This window comes from Heliangelus exortis, chromosome Z (assembly GCF_036169615.1).
Source record: "Heliangelus exortis chromosome Z, bHelExo1.hap1, whole genome shotgun sequence".
Taxonomy (NCBI): Eukaryota; Metazoa; Chordata; class Aves; order Apodiformes; family Trochilidae; genus Heliangelus; species Heliangelus exortis.
Genome location: NC_092454.1, coordinates 10208496 through 10232846, shown reverse-complemented (window position 1 = coordinate 10232846; position 24351 = coordinate 10208496). Strand labels below are relative to the sequence as shown.

General features: G+C 48.8%; 1 protein-coding gene across 1 annotated transcript; it reads left to right on the top strand.

The window, feature by feature from the left end:
- Nucleotides 1-429: 429 nt before the first annotated feature.
- VCP (valosin containing protein) lies at nucleotides 430-21027 on the top strand. The gene is made up of 17 exons (XM_071730230.1): nucleotides 430-637; nucleotides 5535-5646; nucleotides 6027-6199; nucleotides 7719-7861; nucleotides 8811-8941; nucleotides 10661-10792; nucleotides 11188-11290; nucleotides 13067-13200; nucleotides 13441-13576; nucleotides 14650-14762; nucleotides 15406-15570; nucleotides 15675-15797; nucleotides 16898-17110; nucleotides 18315-18623; nucleotides 19500-19655; nucleotides 19990-20144; nucleotides 20520-21027. The coding sequence occupies exons 1-17, from the start codon at nucleotides 621-623 to the stop codon at nucleotides 20623-20625; spliced, it is 2421 nt and encodes an 806-aa protein (XP_071586331.1). The 5' UTR covers nucleotides 430-620; the 3' UTR covers nucleotides 20626-21027.
- The last annotated feature ends 3324 nt before the right edge of the window (nucleotides 21028-24351 follow it).

Below are 24351 nucleotides of genomic sequence, written 5' to 3'. Positions count from 1 at the left end.
TTCACACACCCCTCACCCGGGGGCCGCTCCGCTCCGGTTCGGTTCGGTTCGGTTCGCTCCGTCCCGGCCGGCTGAGACCCACGGAGCCCAGCGCCCGGCTCCCGCCTCTTCTGATTGGCTGGAGCTCTTCCGCTCTCTTTCTTTCCTTCGGGCCCTAGCCAATCGCCAGGCGAAGCTGGCCGTCCTTCCCTCACGGAATTTTCCTATTGGCTGCCCGGCCCGTGTTGCCCGGTAGAACAGGCAGCGGCGGCGTTGCGATTGGCTGAGGCTCCTGACGATTAGGAGGGGAAAGGAGAGGACGGGGCGGAGCGGAGGAGGGAGAGCGCCCTTTCTTTTTTTTTTTTTTTTTTCCTCGTCCCTTGGCTTCCCCCTCTCCCATTGGCCGAGGAGCCGGTCGGGCTGAATTTCTGATTGGTCGGCGCACGCTGTTGCTAGGCAGGCGAGGCGACGCGGGGCGGAGCTTTGCCCTTCCGATGAGTCGGCTGTGAGGTTCAGTCAGCGCGAAGCGCCCCGAGCCGCGGCCACCTCCTGCCTGCCCAAGACCCCGCTGCCCGCCACCGTAGCCCGCCCTGAGGAACCGCCGCCTCCCGCCTCCCCTCGCCCCTTCCCCCCCCAGCGCCATGGCCTCGGGATCCGAGTAAGTGTGGGCCGCCCGCCGGCAGGCCGCGGCCTAGGCCTCACCGCGGCGGCGCTGGGCCCGGCTCGGCCTAACCCGCCTTGCTTCGCCTCAGCGCGGCCGGAGGGCCCGATCCGTCCCACCGAGCCGCTGTGTCATGCAGGCCCTTGAGGAGGCGAAGGCGGTGGCGGGAGGGGGATGGGCCGTTCCCCGCCCGCCGCCGCTACCCCCACCCCCTCCTCCTCCTCCTCTTCCCTTCAGGCCGGGCCTCCCGGGGAAGTGTCGAGTCATGAAGGGGGGTTGGGGAGGGGGGGCTGGGCCGGGCCTCCCGCTGCGGCCTGGGCGTACCCCTGCCCGGGGCCGCCCGCTTGCCGGACCCCGGCGTGGTGCGGGCCGTCCCGCCTGGGCTAGGCCTCAGCTGGGGAGGGCTTTGTCTTCTAGGCCTTGGAGCGGCATTTGGGGCAGCTGGGGGGAAGAGGCATGTCCCGGCCTCCTCCCCGCAGCGGCCCTCGGCCTGGGGCTAGCAAGTGACTTGGCATTAGCAGAGGCAGACATGTTGTGCTGGGCTGGCCTCTCTGGCAGCTGAGGCGATCGGCTGTATTTTAGTATCTGGTGTCTTGCCTCACTGTTTTCAGTTCCAGGCTGAGGATCATCTTTCGTGCTCCTCAGAAATGAGTTGAGTAATAGTGACCTCTCTGCTCACAGCCCTTATGCACAAGCCACTTCACTACCCCTTCAGAGCAGTAAAAATGAGACCTAAACATAAATTTAAAAAAAAACAAGAATATTCGAAGTTACTTTTTTGGTCTTGACAGAGGTACTTTTGATCCCTTTAGTGCCTGTTGTTTGTGTTCTCCTTTTCGTATGCAAGTTTAGACCTGTTCAGTCTTCCAGAGTCAGTTCCAGCAAGGTGTGCCAGGAACTCAGCGTCTGGAGCTTGTGGTGAAAGTGGTGGTGATCACAGAGGTGCATTGTGCCACAGAGTGAGGTGAACGATGTCTTTAAAAAGACATTTCCACTTGAGCAGAGTCCTTTTCACCAGTTGGGGTTCAGCAAAAGTTACTCTGCAACTAGGAAGCAGTTACTTTTTAGTTGCCATTTTTCAGCCAGTGCTGCTGGCAGCCATCTTGCTGAAGTGAGCCTTAGCACAGCCCCTAGCACTGCAGTGCCCGAGGCTGTGGGGTTTCTGAAGGGATCCTCACTTTGCTGTGCTTGCCTGTCTGAAACAACTTCTGAGAACTTGGCCTCGGAGCAGGGGTGTGAACTCACTGCTTGGGTCTCATGTGCTGTCCCGGCAAGTGGCTGCCATTGTCATACCATGCCTGTTTGCTTCAATGCATAAAATGCTCTAGGGTTATATATATATATTTTTAATACCTGCCAGTTCAGCCTGTATCATGGATGTTCATGGTGGTGAGAAACCTCTGGCAAATTTTATCTGGGAAGCCAGTTCGTGAGAATGGTGATAAAAAGGTGCAACAGCATACAGAAGGCATGACTCTTTTCACTTTCATTACTGCAGCTGGAATCAGTTTGAGGTAGTGCCTTCTCACTGTAATTTTAGCACAGGCTTGCAGGAGCAACTTTATTCCTTAGTTTCAGTTCAGCTTTGGAGGTTGGTTGGTAGTTGTTTTCAGGAGAACCACTAGTTGGTAATCACTCTGTGCTCTCTTCATACCACCCACTGGGCATTGTCACATGCTGAAGGAGGGGAGCTCTGGCACACAGAAGAATGTTGAAGGGATGCAATTTCTAAAATGTTCCTTCCCTGTGTCAGCTGGGGCTGTTGGACTGCTTTGCTGTGAGGCTAACAATGGGAGTATAAGTAGCCTGCTTGGTCTTGGGGCTAGTACACATTTGTTTCAGTTTTATTGATACCTTGCACTTCATATGGGAATCTGAGTGTTAGCTGTGCTGGGGATTGCATCTTCACTCCTGGCCACTGCCAAGGGGCAGGCTTGATGCAGGCATGGAATTTCCTTTTAATCCAGAAACAGCTCCTAAAGCTATGTTTTTTGTGTTCAGTTTATCTCCTTGTTGGAAAGTGAAAGAAAAGGGAAGAGGGAAAGTATGTGAGGGAGCTGACAAAAGGGACCAGTGAGGGAGGTGATCACCAGATTGTCACCAGGCTCCTTCTGAGGGGAACCTCATTGAGAAGTTTTGAAGGTAACCTAGGTCAGCTGTCTGTCCTGCCCTTTGCTGAAGTTTACCAGTGCACCAGTGCAGGCTGACAGGTAGCAGCCCCAGTGCATGCTTTAGGCATTCTGATTTAGTACTTTCAGTTCTGGCTCTCTGAGGCACAGATGCCAGGAATTCTATGAGTGAGGTTGAGGTGCTCAGACATATTTTGCTCCATCATCCATGAAGAACCCTCAGGAGAGATGCAATGAGAACAAATGGTGAGGATAGCAATACTCTGAAGTGCCTCTGGAAGGTGGACAGGGCTTGTCTCTCAAGTCCTTACCTTTGTCTGTAGCAGAAATAACATCACTCTCTTGTGTAGCTGACATGTAATTTCATAACACCCTTGTTTCGTTGCAGAACTGTCAGGTCAGATAATTGAAGCTGACCCCATGCATTTAGATGCCTTCATGCTCTTTCTTAGAGACCTTTATTCCAATTTTAATGCCACAAAGCTTTTTGATTGCTTTGAGTGCAGTAATATACTGACAAAATTGATCCAGCCCTTCCTCCTTTCTTAGGAAACTGTGGAGTCACTTCTTCAGCACTAAAACTTTTTTCTAGCATTCAGCAGAGCCAAGTGGACCTCTTGCTATTCTCTTCATCCCTGGTGTGTGTAGAGGGGTACCTGAATTTTCACTCCAGATTCATAACAATTTTTGGTTTATTGACAGTTCTGGTCCAAAAGCTTCCACTTGCTGCCCAGTTCCTCTTCTTCTCTTTGTTTTAATCTGGTGTCCCAGACTGTTTTTTAGGATTCATGGCAGCCTCTGCATCCCAAGGGACAGCCACTCAGTTCCAGTGACAATTCATGGAGCCAAAGTGTGACAACTTTTTTTATCAGAAGGCCTTTAGATCCAGATCTCCTGTGCAGAGGGGTGTGAGTTACATTCACACTTTCAACAGGCTAAATAGGAGTGTTGTTACATTCTGTTGCCTCTTTTAAATTCTACCTGACAAATTAATTTCCAGTGTCAAATTAATTTCCAGCTAATGCTGAGGCAGGGTCCTTACAAGTAAGTTGTTTGTTTTTTTCATCCACTGTTTTAACTCCCAAGTTCCTATCTGACCTGTAGATGTCTTGGCTTCATTTTCTTAATGCTTTCTGAATTTTCTGGGAATTGTCAGAGCTTTTAGGACTCAACCAAGACCACATTTTAGGCTGGAGAAGAAATTAAAGAGCTTCTTCCAGGATGTACCCAGCAGCCTTTCTCATGTCTTTGTGTTCAGAGAATGGATGTGTAACATCTCACATAGTCATCAAAAGGGATGAATGTCCCTGTCCCACCTCTACACTCTTCAATTAAGAGAGGAAAACCATGATTTTCCTAGTGCTGATGGTCCAGGAAAGACGTTTTACAACCCATCCTTTAGTTCACTTAAAGTTGTCTCTGATTTCCAACATGATTCCCCTGATACCAGGGCTTATGCAAAGCTTGGAAACCTCTTGGGAACAAACTGGCTTTCCTCACAGGCTTTCTTGCTATTGTTCCTCCTTTTAAGTATCTGAGAAGTACCACCCAGTCTGTCTTGGAAATAACCTCTGTCTTGAGAGGCAAGGGGGCACCTGGAGCAACACCATGCTGTAGGTATGTCACCCCTCTCTGATGTCACCCTTTTAAACATGCAGTGAGTGTGCCAGCTGTTGCACTGCTGCCACGGTCTGTGTTTGTGGTGAGTTAGCTGCTTGCTCTGCCACTTCCGTTCAAGGATTGATTTCTTCCAGGTATTTTGTCCCTAAAAGAGCAAAGTGGAGCCAAAGTGTGTGGCCAACACCACGGTCCACAAAGCTTTATGCACTTTGCTTATCCTTGCTGCTTGCTTAGGACAAAGGAAGAGTTTATTTTCTTTGTTAGAACCAAACCAAATGGCAAGGTTTTATTTTCCAGCTGTAGGCGCTGGCACATCAGGAATACCTGGGGAAAGTGGTCATATGCCTACAGAGGAGAATAAACAAAACTGTTGTGCCAGGCTCAGGGGCAGCTTCCAAGAGCTCCTTGGAAATCAGTTGGCTCAAATTCGTATTTTTTTTGTAGTGAATTAGTTGCTGTGTTAGATTTTGAAGGAAATCACTTAATCTGCCTTTCTTCCATTTCTGTGCTGTTTAATTTGCTCCCATTTTTGTGAAGGTGAACAAATTACCTGTCTTACATCCTGTGGTATAACAGGCTTGGGCTGCAGTGATTTCTGTGAGGGTGTGCTGAAAAGGTGCTTATATCCTAAAAGGGTAACTCAATTTGTCATGAACACTTGAATATTTCTACTGCCTTGTTAGGTTTAACTAATAAGCCTGGACAGACTAAACTCTTACAACTCTTCCTGTCAGGGGAGCTGCAGCATTGTCCATTAATTCCCCTATTTATCTGGGACTTGACATCAAATAGACTTGAACTTTTGTTTGGTGGCAGTGGTTATATGGGGTTTCAGATGAGTCTGACTAATTCTTTTAGGCAAAACATCTTACAGTCAGCAGCCTCTCACAGACCACTTCTTTTCACAGAAAGCTTCACCACTGTTTGAGGCTAGAAAAATAGTTACATTTACTGACAGAACACATCATGCTTTGAACTCTTGCAACTGGTACCTGGGAAGGATGTTCTCCTTTATCTTACAAACAACTATAGTTTCTAAAAGCCAAGATGACAAAGAAACCTGCAGCAATTGGAGAGGAAAATGGAGTGGCTCGACATGGGGGAGCAGTACCACTCAGCCTGGTAATTTCTGTTTTCTTTGCCAGTTCTAAAGCAGATGACTTATCAACTGCTATTCTGAAGCAGAAGAACAGGCCCAATCGGTTAATTGTTGATGAAGCCATCAATGAAGACAACAGTGTTGTCTCACTGTCCCAGGTATGTCATCTATTAAAAACAAAGCTTTTAATCTGGTAATTTGCAAGTTGTTGTTGTGTATTAACTTGGAATGTAACCTCGCAACCTGTATTTGTGTCAGAAGATGCAGGTGTTTGGAGTGAGGGAGGGTTATCTGGTTTTCCTCACAGTCTTGCATGGTAAAAGGTAGTTGGGTTCTCAGTTTGTAGGGTTTATTTGAGGTTGTGCTCTTAGTCTGGTCTCTGGATTAGCTCTTGACCTGCCTAGTGGCAGCCTCTGTCCTTGAGGGTTAGGATGTCACTTCCCAAATGTAATTCTCCAAAGTCAAATAATTCTCTTTCGAACGCTGGAATTCTTCTTGTGTCCTCAAAAGCTCGCTCCAATGCTTTTACTGTTCACAGGCAAAAATGGATGAATTGCAGCTGTTCAGGGGGGATACTGTCCTGCTAAAGGGGAAGAAGAGGAGAGAAGCAGTCTGTATTGTTCTGTCTGATGATACCTGCTCAGATGAGAAGATCCGCATGAACAGGGTCGTTCGCAACAACCTGAGAGTGCGCCTGGGCGATGTGATCAGGTGAGGACTCACTTGCTGAAGGCTTGTCCTTGGGTTGCCTAAATAAGGTGCATGCTGGCTCTGAATTGTTTGAGTCAGTAGCAGTGGCAGAGTTTGCAGGAGTTACCCTTAAGTGCTTGACAGATGTTGCAGGGATTTTGTTGTGCAACTCTTGCAGAAAGTAGTTGGGAAGCACAGAAGTACACACGTCAGCTTATGGGAGAGAGTTTCCATTCTTGGATGGGGGCTGGGAAGCAGATAAGCATTTCTTATGCATAAGGATGCTGATTTGCAGGCTTAAATATGGGAAGGCTAACAGCTGCTCCTCCTGAGCATCTTCCTAACCTGGAATATCCCACATGCTCTGGGAAAATGGATCCTGGTTTCTGACTCTAGACTTCCTAGGGTGATATCTGGAATATTCTTTAAATGCAAAATACTTTTCATACCAACTTCAAAGAGAAGTCAGGCTGGTTTAATCACCCCTCTGTCACTAAAAAATGCAAGTTTTAAACACCACTATAGTTGGATCAGAACAGTACTTAGACCCAGCCTATGGATTTAAAATAAAATCAAATCCTTACTAACCTGACATGGGGGTATTGTTGGAGTAGTTTCTAGTATGACAGCTCAGCTGGTGCTCTCCCCTTCTCCACTGGGGTGGTGTCTGTAGGGTTCTCAGCCTTCCAAATGCATTACTGATTGTCTTAGCTTTGTTGCAAGGTTCAGAGAATTTTTGCATCTCTTGCCATCAAGAGTTTTTCTTGCTGGTATTTAATTGCTTATTGCATTACTTTTTGTGGCCTGGTTTCTGCCCGAATCCAGTTTCATGTGCTAATCTCTTCCTACTTGTGGTCTGTCAGCTGTTTTCCTTCTGGGGCAGTCTGTCTTTTCCTTTACCCTTCTTCTGTGTCCTTTCTCTACGTCACGTGGTAAAAAAAAAAAATCTATTGAAGAGTCTTGAGCAAAGTCATTTATGAAAACTTGCATGTTCAGCTGCTGTTCTACTTAGGCTTTTCCTAGCTGGGACAGCCACTTTGAGCTTTCTGCCATAGCTTGATACTTTGCACTGCAAAATAGTAGCTGTAGAATTTATTTTTAAGGGGGGAAGGGGCCTAGGATCCCTAACCTAAATGTCAGCCTCCACAGAGTGGGACTGACAGACACTTGGCTGTAAGCAGGCTATCCCTGCCTGGTACTGTGGGAGCCTGTTGTGGCTCTCTGAGGTCTTCAGGCTGCATTAATAACTTGTGAGTGTGCCTTGGGGGTGGTGAGAGGAGGGCTACAGAGGAGCAGAGAGGTAGGAAGAAAGTATGAAGATCCTCAGTGGTCTTGGCTACAGCAGAGAGAAGTGAAGAAAAGTGTGTGTAGCTCATGATGGGCATGGTTTTTGCCTTGTAAGCATTGAAGTTGGGAAGTCTCACCAGGCCTTTGCAGGGTCCTTCTATGTACAGGTCTGGGAAGGGGTGTCAGTGCCTTTTCCAGATTCAGGTGTGGGTTAAGAATGATGGGACTAACTGGGAGTTTTCTTCTCTTCCAGCATCCAGCCTTGCCCAGATGTGAAATATGGCAAACGTATCCATGTGCTGCCAATTGATGACACAGTAGAAGGGATCACAGGGAATCTATTTGAGGTCTATCTCAAGCCATACTTTCTGGAAGCTTACAGACCCATCAGGAAAGGTAACAGTGCCTCTTACTGAAGTCCTGATGGCAGTGGGTGTGAGCTGGTCTTGAGGCTGAATAAAGGGAATTTCTAGAAAGCTTGTGCAGGTCTCTTCAAAGCATCGGGCTGGCGTCTGTAGAGTCAGATTTTGCTGGCACTGATTTAGTTTTTTCCAGATCTTCAGAAGAAAAGGTGATTGCTGCTGCTGTCTGGCAGAGCAGCTTGACAGTTCTGTGGTTTTTAGCTGTGTGAGATGAGAAAGGCTGAACTCAGGAGAACATCTTATTACATTCAGTTGTTACCACTCGACAGAACTGGGGACTTGCCTGCATATTAATCGAGTGTTTAGGTGTACCATCTGGCACCCTGACTAAATTAACTTCTTCAAAGTAGTTTCATTAATAGCTGAGAGAACGTGTAGAAGACCAAATGCACTTTTGGAGCTATGCTAGTAGCACTTCTGCTGGAACAAATAGATCCTAATACACTATAAACACGACTTGAAGTTAACCAGCTTTTGTACCCCAGTTAAGCCACGAGTCATAGTCCAGTAGTAAATATTATTCTGCTCCCAGAGGCAACCAGTTGTAGCTAGTAACAACTAGAATAACAACTACAAAATGTATTCTTATTGAGTTAAGGCTTTTTGCCTGTTTTAGAAATGCTAAGTTGAAACTGAATGGAAAAGAAATGTGATTCCACACTTTTGTGCTTTTTATTTAGGCAGAGTATTATTTTCTATTGTTTGCTGTTTGTTACTGGATGAACTTTTGAGAACTTGAGCTGCTGTGGATCTAACCAGTCCTTGGGTAGTCCCAGTGCACACAGCCCTGGAATTTAAAATGCAGCTTTACAAATGCCAGCAGTGTGTGCCTGTGTAACCCACTTCCTTGTCCCCTGGGGCTGCTGGGTGGTGCAAGGATCAACATTTTGCCACAGGCTACTGAAGCACATGGGGTTTTACAGGTGACATCTTCTTGGTGCGTGGAGGGATGCGTGCAGTGGAGTTCAAAGTGGTGGAGACAGATCCCAGTCCATACTGTATAGTGGCTCCAGACACAGTGATCCATTGTGAAGGAGAACCCATCAAAAGAGAGGTAAGTGGAGTCCTGCCATGCAGTTCTCCTACTGAATCCCCTCTGTCTGAAATCTGTTTCTGTGGCAGCAGTGTTTTCAGTGTTTTGGCCATTTTTGGTATCAAATGTAATGGTGAGAAATTCTGGTTTCAGGAGATGAGCTGTTGCTGAAAGGAGTCAGAGAAACATACTTTAGTGTCCTTCCTCTTGTGTAGGTTTTTCCTCCACCAATGTGTAGGTTTGCTGATGAGATGTCATGTTTTGGCAGCAGCTGGTTTTGAATCTGCTTCCAGATGTCTCATGCTGGACTTAGATCCATCTTTTACCCCCAAAGTTTCCTTGATCCACAGCAGGTTGAACTTACACTGTTGCTGAATTTATTGCCACAAAAGAAAGGAGTTAGTGCTTTTACAGTGAGAAGTTAGAAATTCCAAAATGGTTCTCTTTGAAAAAAACCATTTCTGCAGTCCCTCAGAGGTCTAGTCTTGAGAAGCCCGAGCTTCACACAACCTGAATGGCTTGCATGACAGGTCTTGATCTCCTTACTGTTTAGAGTAGGAAGTACCAGAGAAGTGATCTAAGGCAGTTGCACACTTGGCAAAGTAAGTACCATTTTACTGCTTGTGAATCCAGATGAGTGCTGGTAGGTTTTGTAGGTAACTGGCTTCTGAAAAATTCACTTCAATGTGGCACCTCTGAGACTGCACCTGGGCAGCCCTCGAGTCCAGTTTGGGCTTTTCAGGACACAGCAGATACAGAGAGGAGCAAGTACAGCTCAGGCCACCAAATCAACGAGGAGCTGGAGGTCAGAATGAGTGAAGAAGGGATGGGAGAGTGAGAGGAGGCAGCCTGGAGAAGGAAAAGCAAAGGGACAGGCTTACTGGCACCTGCCTGCTGTGGAGGGGTAGCTGACCAGGGTCTTCTGAGAGCTGAGCCTGGGGACAGGACAAGAGGCAGTGGCATGAGCCAAGATGAGGGAAATTCCCAGCAGGTATGAGAAAGGTTTCCCTCATCTCTGAAGCAAGGCCCAGAGGCTGCAAGAATCTGCAGAGCTGGAGAGCTGCAGCCCTCAATAGGGCCAGACCTTCAGCCTGAGGCAGTAATTCCTGTTCATGGGGGTCTTGGAATGAGCCCCTTTGAGATTCCAGGCTGTGTTACTTTATTGCTTTAGTGTGGCCTAACCTTGCAGATAACTGAAGCCAGCAGACATTTGGATAGCCAAATGGATGGATGCTGTAGAGCTACACTGGAAGAGCTGGTTAAAGTCAGTCTTATCCACATGACTGTATCCTAACATTCTCTGTTAATTTGAGGCAGTCCTAAAAGACAACACTGCATCTGCAAACTGCCTGGTAGCTAGAGCATGTCAGGGAGTTAGAGATACCACTTACTGATTAATGAATAAATATATTGGTCTGTTGCTGTCTTTGTTAGTCACATTAGGGGGTCACAGAGCTTGTTTTGTGCTGGAGTTTGTAGAGAACCTGGAAGAGAAGTTGTCATGAAAGACAGTGGGCTTCAGTGAGGTCTGGGAACGTGCAGACAATTCCCTTTGGCTGCCTGGGAAGACAGAGCTAAGAAACAAATGCAAAAGACTCCAGAAAGGAAGAAAGTGAGAATCTCAAGATAGAAAGGAGGTGGCTGTGAGGAAAAAATCAAATTCCTGGCTCCTGTAGACCACGAAGGGTTGTTGTAACTGTTGTTTTTCTGCAGCTGTTTAATGTGTTTTCTTCTGGATAGGATGAAGAGGAGTCACTGAATGAAGTGGGCTATGATGACATTGGTGGCTGCAGGAAGCAGCTGGCTCAAATCAAAGAGATGGTGGAACTGCCCCTCCGACACCCCGCGCTCTTTAAGGCCATTGGGGTGAAGGTGAGTCCCCATCTGCACCTGCTGGGTGGGTGGGACTGTCCTTACAGGTGACTCTTGATGTCAGAGGTTTTGGGGGCTGGGGAGGAAGGTAATGTGTAGCACTTTTTTTAATGCTGGAAAGCATTTGCTTATATTCTCTGGACACAGATTAAAGTGCTGCCAAGTTGCTAAGTGTAGTGATGCTTGGATCAATGCTGTCAGCTACTGGCAAGGCTTTTGTTTGTGTGTCATGAAAAGCAGAAAGGGTGTTGATGGCAGTGATGGGATGACAGCTGTTGTGTGAGTTTGCATCCCTGTTTCGGACCAGCTTTGTCAAATGCTGATGGTTTCACTGTGAAGCTACTGAGGCGTTCAGGTGTGAGCTCACCACCTAAGTCTCTTGCTTTTGTCCTCAGCCTCCACGTGGGATCCTCCTGTATGGTCCTCCTGGCACTGGTAAAACACTGATTGCCCGAGCAGTGGCCAACGAAACTGGGGCTTTCTTCTTCTTGATTAATGGTACGTTTTGTGTCTGCTTTGGCACCAGATCTGCTGTGTGCTTATTCATCCATCTCACAGTAATGACTCATGTTGGTAGTGCTTGTACAGCCACGTTTTCTCCCTGACATCCATCCTTACCTCTTTCAAACGTGCTTCTGGGGGCACTTGGAGACCATTTATGTGGGAGCATCTGTAGTGGCAGTGCCCTTAAACTTGATTGTATTGTGTCAGGGCAGTTGAAAGACAGCTTTGTGACACAGGGACTTGGAGTCTGGTTGCTGGGTGGCCTTTTATGTTGGTGAGAGCAGAACTGAGAGTTAGATGCTGATAATACTCTAAATGTAGGTGTGCAGGACACTTGCTTCTGTTGCTGCCACAGTGTTCCATTCAGGAAAGAAACTTGTCTGCTGTGAATTTCTCCTGAAGTAAAGTGGAAGACTTTGTTTCATATTACGTTGATTGGGAGGAACTTTCCTGAGAGCTCTAAGGAGTACCCTGGGACTTCACTACAAGAAATAGAACCTCCTATTGATAGCTTTCACCTGTAGCAATTGTGATTGCTGGTTTACATCCAGGAAGGACTAAATTCTGCATTTTCCTTACATATATTCTGTTCCACTTTACAGTTGGTGCTGGAGTAATGCCTTTACTTATGGAGTGCTGCTTTGCTTTTCTGATTTCAGTCCCACAGACCCATGAGGGCAATAGGAAGGGAATGTACAGCACAGCATAGCAGTGACCAGCAATAGGAAGGTGGCCTATGTTCTATCTCAACACACCAGACATAGAGGGAAAGGTTTTAACCATATATTGTCCCTGTCAGATACTTCCTAAAGTGTGTGGAAGTTGTCTCTATTCCAGTGAGCCAAAAGTTTCTTTAGGCACTTGTACTTCTATAGCAGAATGAAAAGAGACATTGTCAGGGCTAGTGGTGTGTTCTCTGTCTGCCAGTCCCAATCCTGGAGCTTGCAGGCAGTGTTGTAGGCAGAGCTGCTGTGAACTGGAGAGTTGACCTGTGAAGAAACACTCCCAGTACCTGTTGACACCAGTGGCTCTGCAGCCAGCTTGCTTCAATGAGCCAGCAGCTCTGCACTCCAGAGGATCAGGTTTCTTTTTCTTGGATATTTTAGAAACATCCTTCCTCTTTACCACTCCCATCTGCATGATGGAAAAATATCTAAAACTTTTTAAGTGTATAAATCTGTAAGCCTGCACTGTAAGCCTGTCCTTCCTTCTGGGATTGGTGTGCTCACACATTTCCTTTTTTATTTATTTTTTCAGGGGATGTGGGGTTTAGGTTTTGGAGGTTTTTTTGTTTTGTTTTGTTGGGGTTTTAAAGCTAATGTATAGGATCTTGCAGAGGTAAATGTATACCTGTGTGATGAAAGCTAAAGGAAGCTTCAGAAAAAAAGCTCAGAGCTTTTTCCTGATTCTTCATCACCATATAATTTGATTGCTTCTCTTGCAAGCTAGGACTGGCATTAACTGTGTGTGGTGGCACATTACAGAGAAGCTCCCCAGGTGTGACATAGGGTAAGGAAAGAGGCAGCTAAAGGTAACTCATTGACTAGCACTGCATTTTGTTAGAGAAAACTGAAGACACCAGAATAGTGATAGAAAGTAATTCTGCATGCTGTCCTTGCCTGTTCAACTGCAGACTTAGTGAACTCAGTTGATAGTATCCACTTTAGCGTGAAACATAGCTTGTCCATTGTGAACGTTTTGCTAGAAACATTCATCTGCATGCTCAGGTCTGGCTGCCTGTCTGCCAGTGCCACAGTGCCTGTTTTTCAGGTCCTGAGATCATGAGCAAGCTGGCTGGTGAGTCTGAGAGCAACCTGAGGAAAGCCTTTGAAGAAGCAGAGAAGAATGCTCCTGCCATTATCTTTATTGACGAACTGGATGCCATTGCTCCTAAGAGAGAGAAGGTAAAGAAGGCCTTTAGGAGGTAGAGGAGTAGAAGGTGAAGAGGTTCCTGCCTTTTGGTAGCAGCTGATGTGAATCCTTGCCTTTGACTGCAGGGTAAAAACAGTCTTTAACTTTGTATCTGATGTCAGCTGGGCTGGAGAAGAATTAGATACAGTTTCACCATGTGTCTTACCTGTCTGCTTTGGTGCAGCACTCCTGCTCTGAGCTTTTGTCCTGAGCACTGCTTTCTCCCTCCACAGACACACGGAGAGGTGGAACGTCGCATTGTCTCCCAGCTCTTGACTCTGATGGATGGGCTGAAGCAGAGAGCACATGTGATTGTTATGGCAGCTACCAACAGACCTAACAGCATTGACCCAGCTCTCAGGCGGTTCGGTAACCATGACTGCAGTCCCTTTTATGTGTCTCACAGACTTTGTTACAGGCTGTGTCTGCTTCACGGACCTTGGGAGGGTTGAGCAGAAGTTAATACTAAACGTCTTCTGTGTTATATAACCTCTTGACTTGTCTCTAGCTGCTTGTTTGAAATTCATCTCTGTGCTTCCAGCCTTTGGTATCGTTCTTTTGTGCCATATTAGGTTATAACTTGTAGAAATTAAAAAAAAAAAAAAGAAACCAAAACTTTGAAATGGAAAAGTGTGTTAGCCTCTGTTAGGTGAAGTTATTTCAGGACTCACTGAAGCAGTAAATACTTCAGGGGCTGTTTGTGCCTGAAGTTGCAAAGAATACCCTGAGTTGTCTGGTTTCTCTTCCTTTTACTGATGAGAAGTCAAGATGTTACTGAGATTCAAGTTCTGAAACTTTGCAGTGTGACCAGTTGGTAAAGCCTGTAACAGTGAAACAGGCAAGTGCGTGGTTAAAAACAGCTTCTTAAATGTGTAGTGAGGTTTTTGACTGCAGCTGTGGCTGCAGGCAAACAATGGGTGTACTTACTGTGGGTAATAGGCTTTAATACTAGGTTTATGTATATATATAATAAGAGGTTTCCTGCCTCTCCAGATACTGGGCAATTCATGTTATTCACCACTTGGTTGCTGCTATGAAAGTTCTGAAAAATTAAAGCTCTCTATGTTTGCAGGCTCTTGTGGTGAGGACAAAAAGGTAGAAATTAATATCTTATGATGTGTTGGTTTGGGAGGAGTGTAGTTCCCTATGAATGAGGTTCAGAAAAAGTCACTGACCCAGCAGTCCTGTGTCATATAACCTTGAACTGTAATTAATATGGTAGATTTGCTTTCTCTGAATGGTCAAAGCCTTTCCTTCTTCTCTGCCTCAGCTACTGGGCTGGTAGATGCTGCATGGAAACTCAAAATTCTGGCATTTTCTGAAATTTTGTGTGTGTGTGTGGCTTGTCATCACGTTTTTCAGTCAAAGGGGGGCAGCAACTGCAGCTCCAGCCCCTCTGGTTGACAGAGTCAGCAGCTCAAAGTGTGTTTTGTGGTCCCCAGGTCGTTTTGATAGGGAGGTAGATATTGGTATCCCAGATGCCACTGGCCGCCTGGAGATCCTGCAGATCCACACGAAAAACATGAAGCTGGCTGATGATGTGGATCTGGAACAGGTGAGCATTGTGCTGTCAGGAAAGCTCTACAGACACAATTCCTGATGCTCCATTTTGTAGTGGAAGAGTTGTTGCATAAATGCAGCTGCTCATTTAGGACAGTATGAATCTGGGTGAACGTGTGATCTCTGTAGACTTCTTTCTGACCAGTTTACCAGTGACCAAAAGTCCTCACTCACTGGTTAAGGCTCAGTGAAACAAATGTTTGTACATCCAGCCTGGGAGCTGCCTTGCCACTGTGCTCCTGGATTCATTTGCTGTGGTGGTCTCTTTAAAAGCAAAACAAGCCTCACTCAGACGTAGGTGAGCTTTGTGGTGACACTGGACATCATGTGTAGACACCACGTGGATGGTCCCTGAATGAAGAACTGCAGCCCTCAGGATTATCTTTCAGCACACCATCTGAATTCCAGTTGCTGGTTTGATCTCAAGGAGGAGGTGTAGTAGCAGTGTCTTCATCTTTTAAATATCTGGTAGCACTTGAAAACTATCTGTGGGGTAGATCTTGAAACTGCATCAAGGCACTGGTGTTCCTGTCCTCCAGAGCTTTGCTGCATCTCCCACTGAGTGACCAGAGCTTGCTTTGTCCTTGCAGAGTTGTTGCTTGTGTCCTTGTGAGTCATGGTCAGTGCTCTGCTTTCAGGTGGCAAACGAGACCCACGGCCATGTTGGTGCTGACTTGGCTGCTCTTTGCTCAGAAGCTGCCCTTCAGGCTATCAGGAAGAAGATGGATCTCATAGACCTAGAAGATGAAACCATTGATGCTGAAGTGATGAACTCGCTGGCTGTGACTATGGATGACTTCAGGGTAAGGCAGGAGTTGCCCCTCTTTCTGTTGGGTGCAATGTCTTAATTGCTTGTCTGATCATAAAGTGTAAGAATTCATATAATGACATTTTCTTCTAACAACAGTGGGCTCTGAGCCAGAGCAACCCTTCTGCTCTTCGGGAGACCGTGGTGGAGGTGCCACAGGTTACCTGGGAAGATATTGGTGGCTTGGAAGATGTAAAGAGAGAACTCCAGGAGCTTGTACAGGTAAGGGTTTCCAACAGGTTTCTGCCTAGTCAGCTTGAAAAATTTTTAGAACTACTTATGATTCCAGCTTGGGCTGTGAACAGGGTAAATGCAGAGTATTTTAGAGTATTTGCTTATAAAGGACTAAAAATACCATGCTGTTCCATCTTAGTGAACTTGTAAAGGAAGGTGCTGGGAAGCAGCATCAGGCTTTCCTGAGCTGTCTGCAGGGTCCTCTTGGGTGGGTGTTGTGTTACATGCAGAAGCAGCAGCAGTTCTTCTCCTGGGTGGAGACCATCACAGCGGGAGCAGTGCTGAAAATCCTCCTTTAGAGTGGTTTTATGTGCCAAAAAGTGGATGGAGATTCTCATTTAGAGAGCCTCCAAAGGGCTTTTCATTAGTGTTAGTACAGAGACAAGTGAGAAGTAATGGTGAAGCCTTCTATGAAGGGAGAGGCTGGGACAAAAAAAAAAAATTCAGTGCTTTGTGGAAACTTCTAGTGTCTGAATTGGGGTGATTTGTGTTTGATCTTTCCTCCTTTCTGTTGGCACTGTAGAAAGAGCGTGTCTGTGAATAAAATAATCTAATTTTCAATCTAATTTTCTGATGTTGAAATCATCACCTATCTCTGACCTTGTTGCTGAGGATAAGTGCTCACATCAGACACCTTGCCTTGTCTCTGGAGAACAGAGCTAATAGGCTAGATAATGAGCTGTTCCCTTTTGCTTCTGCGGGACAGAGTGAAGCTGGGGTTAAGTGTGCTAGAAAACTACCTGTACCAGTACTTATTTCTAAGAGGTAAATAGGTTGTGTAAGGTAGCTTTCCAGTTTAGCTGTGGTGCTCTTCAAACCAGGGTCCATTTAAAAACTCCAGTGACACTGAACAGGCAGGATCTTTGTTCTAACACACCAGGAATCTCAGGTAGTGTTTCTGGGAGGAGGGGAAACAAAACCAATCAAGTAAAAGATGTCCCTGCCCATGGCAGGGGGTGGTGGGTTAGAGGCTCTCTAGAGATCCTCTTCCACACAAACCATTCTGTTATTCTAAGGGGCAGGCCTGTTCTGGCTCTTCATGACAGGGTTTTTTTTTTGTTTTTTTTTTTTTTTATTTATTCCTTCAGTATCCTGTGGAGCACCCAGACAAGTTCCTCAAATTTGGTATGACCCCATCAAAAGGGGTTCTGTTCTACGGGCCGCCCGGTTGTGGTAAGACACTGCTGGCCAAAGCCATTGCCAATGAATGCCAGGCAAACTTCATTTCCATCAAGGGCCCAGAACTGCTCACCATGTGGTTTGGGGAGTCTGAAGCCAACGTGCGTGAGATCTTTGACAAGGTGGGTGTTTCTTCTGTGCTACGTTTGTGCTGAGGTACCCCCAGAGCTTTGCTCCCACTGTGTTTGTATTGCTGGCCTCTCTCTTTGTGTCTTTTGCATTTTCCCTGCTTGCACTGAGAGCGGGGGCTGCTCTCCTGATGTTAGGGAGTTAATGCTCTTCAGCAATATTAAAATATTCAGCCAGTTAAACTGCTTTCTGCAGCTGCACTTTGCATCTGTTACAGGAAGATAAATGCCCCGGTGCCGTAGCGGTGAGGGTAGGTTTAGGATGGTGTAGATAATCCTCTGCATTCCAGAAAACTTACCTTGGGATCTCTTTCACCATCATCACCTCCACATTGTCAGATGTGTTCTTGCAATAGAAAGAAGCTCACTCTTACTGCCCAGTTCCCCCGTAGGTAGTGTCACCTCCAGCCCCAGAATGTATCTGTGTGGATTTTCTGGGAAATCCTCACTTCTGTGGTCAGAGGAGGTGCTGAAAGCATGAAGTTGGAAGGGAGAGTAAGAGAAAAATGGAGGTTGGCAAGGAACCTCAGGCCATCTGATACAGCTGTGTGCTCAGAGCAGGGTGTTGAGTTGGGAAATTTGATCAGGTTGCTCAGGGCCTCCTGTTCTGAACATATGCTAAGGATGGAGAATCCCCGACCTCTGTGGATGTGTGTGCTAGTATTTGAGCTCTCTTGCTGTGAGGAATATAATTTCTGTATTTCTAACTGGACTTTCTCTTGCTGCTGTTTGCACCTGTGGTCTTCCATCCTTTTGCAGTACACCTTGAAGAAGGATCTGGCTCCCTTTTCCCTATAACTACCCTCTCGGTAGCTTAAATCAGCAATGGGATTTCCCTTTTTCTCTGGATATATCTTGCTTACTGGTACTTGAGTGCCTAAATAAGTAACTGACAACCCTAGATCTTGCAGGTTCTGGACCAGGCACATTGGTTCCAGCTTTCCCTCTAGGCATTACCATCCCTCTGCCTGCTTCACAATGCTCCCAGCTTAAGGGAAGTTCCAACATCTCGTTCAGGAGAGTTTAACTCAGGGTTTTTGTGGCACGACACCGCTCTGGAGCAGCAGCTCCTCCAAGCTCCCATTGCAGCAGCAGTGCTCTGGTACTTCTCTGAGCTGCTTTAGTGGTAGAGTGAGAGCAGTGCCTCCTCACGGGGAGGTATTAACACGGAGTCACCGTCCCTCGTGGCGTTTTTCAGGCCCGCCAGGCAGCCCCTTGTGTGCTCTTCTTTGACGAGCTGGACTCCATCGCAAAGGCTCGAGGCGGGAACATCGGGGACGGCGGCGGTGCCGCAGACCGTGTCATCAACCAGATCCTGACAGAGATGGATGGCATGTCCACCAAGAAGAACGTCTTCATCATCGGTGCCACCAACAGGCCGGACATCATTGACCCAGCCATCTTGCGCCCCGGGCGCCTGGATCAGCTCATCTACATCCCCCTGCCCGACGAGAAGTCCCGGGTTGCTATCCTGAAGGCCAACCTGAGGAAGTCACCAGTTGCCAAGGTAAGGTCTGCATCCTGACTGTGTCTGGCCCGGGTTTGCTGTGCATCACACGTGCTCCTCGCGGGATGAGGACCCAGCAGAGAGTGACTGCTCCACATGGTGTGGAGCTGGGAAACATCCGGTCCCTGGATGGAAGGATGGAAGTGAAGAGGGAGGGGGAGGCTGGAGCTCTGAGGTCAGTGTGTGAGCACAGCAGGGCTCTGTCACACAATGGAGTTCTGCCCACGGTGTAGGAAGGGGAAAGCCTGGTACAGTGAGATGGAAAAGGCTCTTGTGCACTGAAAGAAAAGTAAACGGAGAACATAGGGGTGGGAGGTGAAAACTGAAGAGGAACCACTGCAGTTAATTGTTGCTGAGCTCTGTCCTTGGCAAAAGCTATGGTCCCTGGCCCGGGGCGCAGGCAGTAATCAGTAAAAGTAGATACTAAGTAGGAACTTGAGCTTTTTATGCCAAACTTAGCTTTTTAGGTGCTGTTGATACAGAAAGCTTCAAAGAAGGTTGCAGTACTACCCCTCAGGTGAGGGGAGGAGGGAGGAGGGCGTCAGTTGTCTTGATCTGTCTGTGCCCCTCTCCATTTTCCATCTGACAGTGTTTTGTTTGACTTGAATGCTGAGGTCTGAGCAAATCATACCCCATATCCACAAATGCTGAGGCATTTGCAGGTGCTTCCTGGCTTCTTGCTGGGTGTGTGGGGAGCATGGCCTGCCTCCCCAGAAACAAGAACCTTAACAGAGGATCTCTTCAGAACTGGACAAAGTTGTTAAGGCAGCACCCTGATACCATGGGATCTGACGTGAGCTCTCTGTCACTTGAGGCTGTAAGGTGTTAAGGAGAGGTCTCTCTCTTTTTGTTTTTGGGGTTTTTTTCCCCCACTAGGATGTCGACCTGGATTTCCTAGCTAAGATGACCAATGGTTTTTCGGGGGCTGACCTGACAGAAATTTGCCAGCGTGCCTGCAAACTCGCCATCCGCGAGTCCATCGAGAGCGAGATCAGGCGAGAACGCGAGAGGCAGACCAACCCTTCTGCCATGGTGAGTGGGGCACCCCTGGCTTTTCCTCCTCACCCGGGTGAGGCCTGGTGGGTCCTTCTCATGGGGACAAGCAGGGTCTGGTGCAGATTGTGAAGCTGGGGTGAGCATTTTGTTCTGATCCTGCCAGAGGTTGAGACCCTCCTCTGTTGCCTCGTGGTCAGCATCGCTCAGAAGCCTTCGCTGCAGTCCAGGCTCATGGTCTGCTGCAGCATACACCTGCAGCTCCTGCTTGGATAGGTGTTGGAGCATCCTGGCCTGGAGAGAGGCTGCGAGTGGCCATCAGGCCCAAGGGGCTTGGCCACACAGCTCACCTGGGCCATCTGTCCTGCTGCAGGAAGTGGAGGAGGACGACCCGGTTCCGGAGATCCGCAGGGATCACTTTGAGGAGGCCATGCGCTTCGCTCGCCGCTCCGTCAGCGACAACGACATCAGGAAATATGAGATGTTTGCACAGACTCTGCAGCAGAGCCGTGGCTTTGGCAGCTTCAGGTGCGTGTGGGGAAGCAGGTGTGGGGGGGCAGCGTGGCTCCACTGGCAGCATGACAGCTTTCTGCTGGATCCTGGGAAGGAAACCCCTCTTTCAGCTCTCCCCGGCACGTACATCAGTCAGTACACAACGTGGCAGGTGTAGGCTGCTGTGTAGCTGCTCTGTTAGTCCATTTGAAGTCCATCCACACATTTTCCTTTAACACAAGCAGCAGCCAGGTGCTGTCTGAGCCTTATGCATGACCTTCCCTGAGACTTCATCCCGCTTCTCCTACCCGATCCTGCGTGGTGATGTTAGTGCGGTGGGAGGGGATGGTGCTGAGCTGCAAGGAGGCATCTGAACAGCATCTTTTCTCTCCCTTCTCCTGCTGCATGCAGGTTCCCCTCGGGCAACCAGGGTGGTGCTGGTCCCAGCCAAGGCACAGGAGGTGGCAGCGGGGGCAACGTGTACAGTGAAGACAATGATGATGATCTCTACGGTTAACTCGCTGTCCTCGGTGGACCAAACTCCAGATCAGGCCACGTTGTACAGGGAAAAATCCAATGTTCATGGACTCTGGGCTTCTTCATTCCTCAGTCAGAACAATGTAGCTGCACGTCAGACTTTGCACAGGGAATGTTTTCTGCAAACACAAATCCAAATCTGTTGTTCAGTTGAGAGGCAAACAGTGAATTAACAAGGTGGGGATCTGACTTAATTTCTGAGAAATTTCTGTTTTAGTTTACGTGGCAGAATCAGCAGTTTTAGCAAAAGGGTACAACGCTAGCCTGTATTAAAAAACAAAACAAAAAAGAAAAAAAAAAAAAACCCAAACAAAAAAAAACCACATAAAACCCCCACAAAAATAGTTTAAAAAAAAATTAATAAAAATCCCACAAAACTCTAGCCAGGCCCTAGCAATTCCTTTGTGCAGTGCTGGAACTGTCTGTAAAGCTGTGTCTGGGTGCTGTCTGAGCACTGCTTCTCTGTTGGAGTCTGTCTGTTGGTCTGTGCACATCCCTGCTGAGTTCAGGCTGTCTCTATTCCCAACACCTCTGAACTTACCTTAACTGAATAAATTGATTTGGCAGAGTATCCCCACTGCCCTGGCTTGGCAGGAAGCACCGAGTCAGCCTGGCAGCAGGTGCCTGCTGTTGCTTCTCTGTCACTGGCCCTGGGCTCTTGTGTCTCCTGCTGCTCTGGCTCCTCAGCAGAGAACTTCTGAAGTGATCCCTGGCTCACCTGTCCTGCCTGCAGGCACCAGGGGGCTCTGGGGCTGTCTCAGGGGTCTGTGATACAGCATGACACCACTGTGGTTAGGGAAGAAGGTAACTCCAGCACAGTGCTTTGTGTGTGTCCCCTTGGGTTTCTGACAACTGTCTTGGCTCTCTGGTACCAGCCAGCCCTGTTTATGCCCCAGCTGGGTTCTGATCACATTTCTTCTGCTTCCTTTCCACTCTGTAGAATTGTAGAATCATGGAGTTGTTTTGCTTAGAAAAGACTTCTTAAGATCAAGTCCAACACTAAGCCATGTCCCTCAGCAGCACATCTGCCTGCCTGTCTTTGAAATATCTCCAGGGATGGTGACTCCACCACTTCCCTGGGCAGCCTGTGCCGGTGCCTGACAACCCCTTCAGGGGAGAAACCATTCCTGATACCCAATCTAAACTTCCCCTGGCACAACTGGAGGTCATTTCCTCCTCTCCTGTTGTTACCTGGGAGAAGGGACCACCCTGCTCCTTCCTGTAGAGTGAAGAGGTCTCCCCTAAGCCTTTTCTCCAGACTAAACAACCCCAGTTCCCTCAGGTTGCTCCTCACAGAACTTGTTCTTCAGAGCCTTCCCCAGCTTTGTTGACCTCTGGACTCACTCCAGAAGCCAGGCCTTGCTCCTCATCAGTGTTGGGAGGGATGCAGGGACTGAGGGTCTCTGCAGAGAGATGTTAAAAGCAGATTAACAGAGATGTTAAAAGCAGGTTGGGTGCCCCAGGCATTTGAGTCTGAATCACGATGGAGAAGAGAAGCTGCCCCTCAGCAGGAGCTGGGTGAGGGCAGCTTCCTGCCCCAAAACCCGTCACATCTCTGAGGGCACCATCAAACCAGGGTTTAAGGAGAGGGGAGTCTTGGAGCAGCAGAAGGATGGGACTATCCAAGAGAGGGGGGTTGTGAAATCGGGAACGCTGTGTTTAAATAGCACAACAGCAGGAGGTCTGCAGGTCCCCCGGGGAGGGTGGGCAACTCAGGGGCTGTGTCCTACTTCAGGATTCTGCCAGCACTTCTCTTGCCCTGTCCTCATCCCACCTCTTAGAAGACTGCTGTACACTTCTGCAGGGACCTGGCCACAGCTTCCTCCTGTCACTGAGGGGCTGAAGAGAGTAGGGGTGGTGCTTCTGCCCCTCATCTCTCCTTTTTGGTCCAACTGGAACCTGGACTCTTGCTCCCAGGCTGCCTGCACTTCACCTGCCCCACATCTTTTTGTGTCTGCTGCTTCACCAGTGCAAGCCCCAGGGAAGCAGCTCCAGTCTCCAGAGAAGGAAACCAGGAACCAGCTGCTTTCAGCTGACCAGGGGTGTGGAAGGGGCAGATCTGCACCCACACCAGGAGAATTCCAAGACTCCCAAAAGCCTTCAGCTCTGGCAGGGTGTGGGTTTTTTCCTCCCCACCAGTTTGGGACTGTCACCCCCCCAGTCAACACCAGGGGAAGATCCATCCTGGTATCTGTGGTGACCTTACTATGTTCTTCCACTACTTGAGGGAGCTACAGGAAAGTTGGAAAGGGGTTTTTACAAGGGGAGTCCTGTCACCTTGGACAAGGGGAAACAGTTTCAAACAGTTGATTTAGATTGGAAATTAGAAGTTCTTTCTTGTGAGGATGGTGAGACACTGGCACAGGCTGCCCAGGGAAGCTGTGGATACCCCATCCCTGGAAGTGTTCAAGGCCAGGTTGGATGGGGCTGGGAGCAGCCTGGTCTGGTGGGAGATATCCCTGCCCATGCTGGGGGTTGGAACTACAAAATCTTCAAGGTCCTTTCCAACTCCAATCACTCAGTGGTTCTGCTGTGGAGCCCAGGGCAAGCTGGGTATGGGATGGTGGGATGTGTGTCCCAGCTCCTGGCAGTCCCATTTTTCTCTGCTGCCTCTCCTAATTGCAAATGCTGATTAACTCCAGCAGGAGGGCTGCAGAACCTCATCTTTCTTCCTTGCTGCTTGTGTGACATGGCTCCTGGTGGGGACAGCACCCACGGGAGCTCCAGGAATGTCTGCCCTGGAGCAGAGTAAACCTGCTGGGAGGGGTGGGGGGCTGAGGGTGTCCATCAGATCAGCATTTGCAACAGCTGGAGAATTTGGCTGCCCCCCTCCCACACACAGCAGCCTCAGGAGACATTTTTGCCTCAGGGGTTTTGCCCCAGCCTCTCCCCTTTGCCAGGGGCCACTGCCTGCAGCAGAGACCCCAGCAGCTGCAGGGGCACGGAGCCTTCCTGCAGCAGCCCCTCCCCTGCCCACTGCTGAGGACAGAGCCCCCTCCCTCCCCCCCAGGGATGCTGGGGGCTAGGGCTTGCCCTGTGGCTAGCATGGGGGGCAGCTGAGGGCAGCCCTTTAATTGCTACCATGGTCACCACCCCCTTGTGCCCCCTGGGGTTACCCGTGTGGCTCCACAGCTGCATCCTCCCCACCCCAACCCTAAAACCGGGGACCGCGGGACCTCACCGTGTTCATAGCTCAGCCACGGTGGGTGCAGGATGGGGTCCCCTGCCCGGCCAGGCCTCTGGGTCCCCTCCGGGCCCTGTAGGTGCTCCTGCCAGCAGAGGGCAGGCGGCGGCCACGTTCTGCCCGTGGGCGCTGGGGCCACCCCTGCCCGGCGGCATCCCCGGCCACCAATGTCACCCCCTGCCACCTGGGGAATCCCCTGTCCCATGTCTGCCCCCTCCCCAAAGACATCCTCCCTCCCTCCCTCCCTCCCCAGCCATCGCCCCTCGATGGGTATCCCTGCGGACATGCCCTCCCTTTTGACATCTCCTGCCCCATGACGGGGTCCTTCCCCGTGGCTGCTCCTGCTCCGAGGACATTCCCACAGCCCTGTCAGTCCCCATGGCCGGGGGGGCTTTGTCCCCTTCCTTCTGTGTTCAGCCCGTCAGCTGCTGTGTGGGTTTCGGGGTTAGCTTGTTGCAGGGTGATGCCATAGCCCCTGGCCAGTACCCCCTGCTCACCACCCCTGCCAATGGGGTCAGCACA

Excerpts from the sequence above, each read along its gene's own strand:
- VCP (XM_071730230.1), top strand. Across the intron at positions 8,942-10,660 it reads GAGAACCCATCAAAAGAGAG|GATGAAGAGGAGTCACTGAA; the intron begins GTAAGTGGAGTC and ends TCTTCTGGATAG. Across the intron at positions 13,577-14,649 it reads CCCAGCTCTCAGGCGGTTCG|GTCGTTTTGATAGGGAGGTA; the intron begins GTAACCATGACT and ends TGTGGTCCCCAG.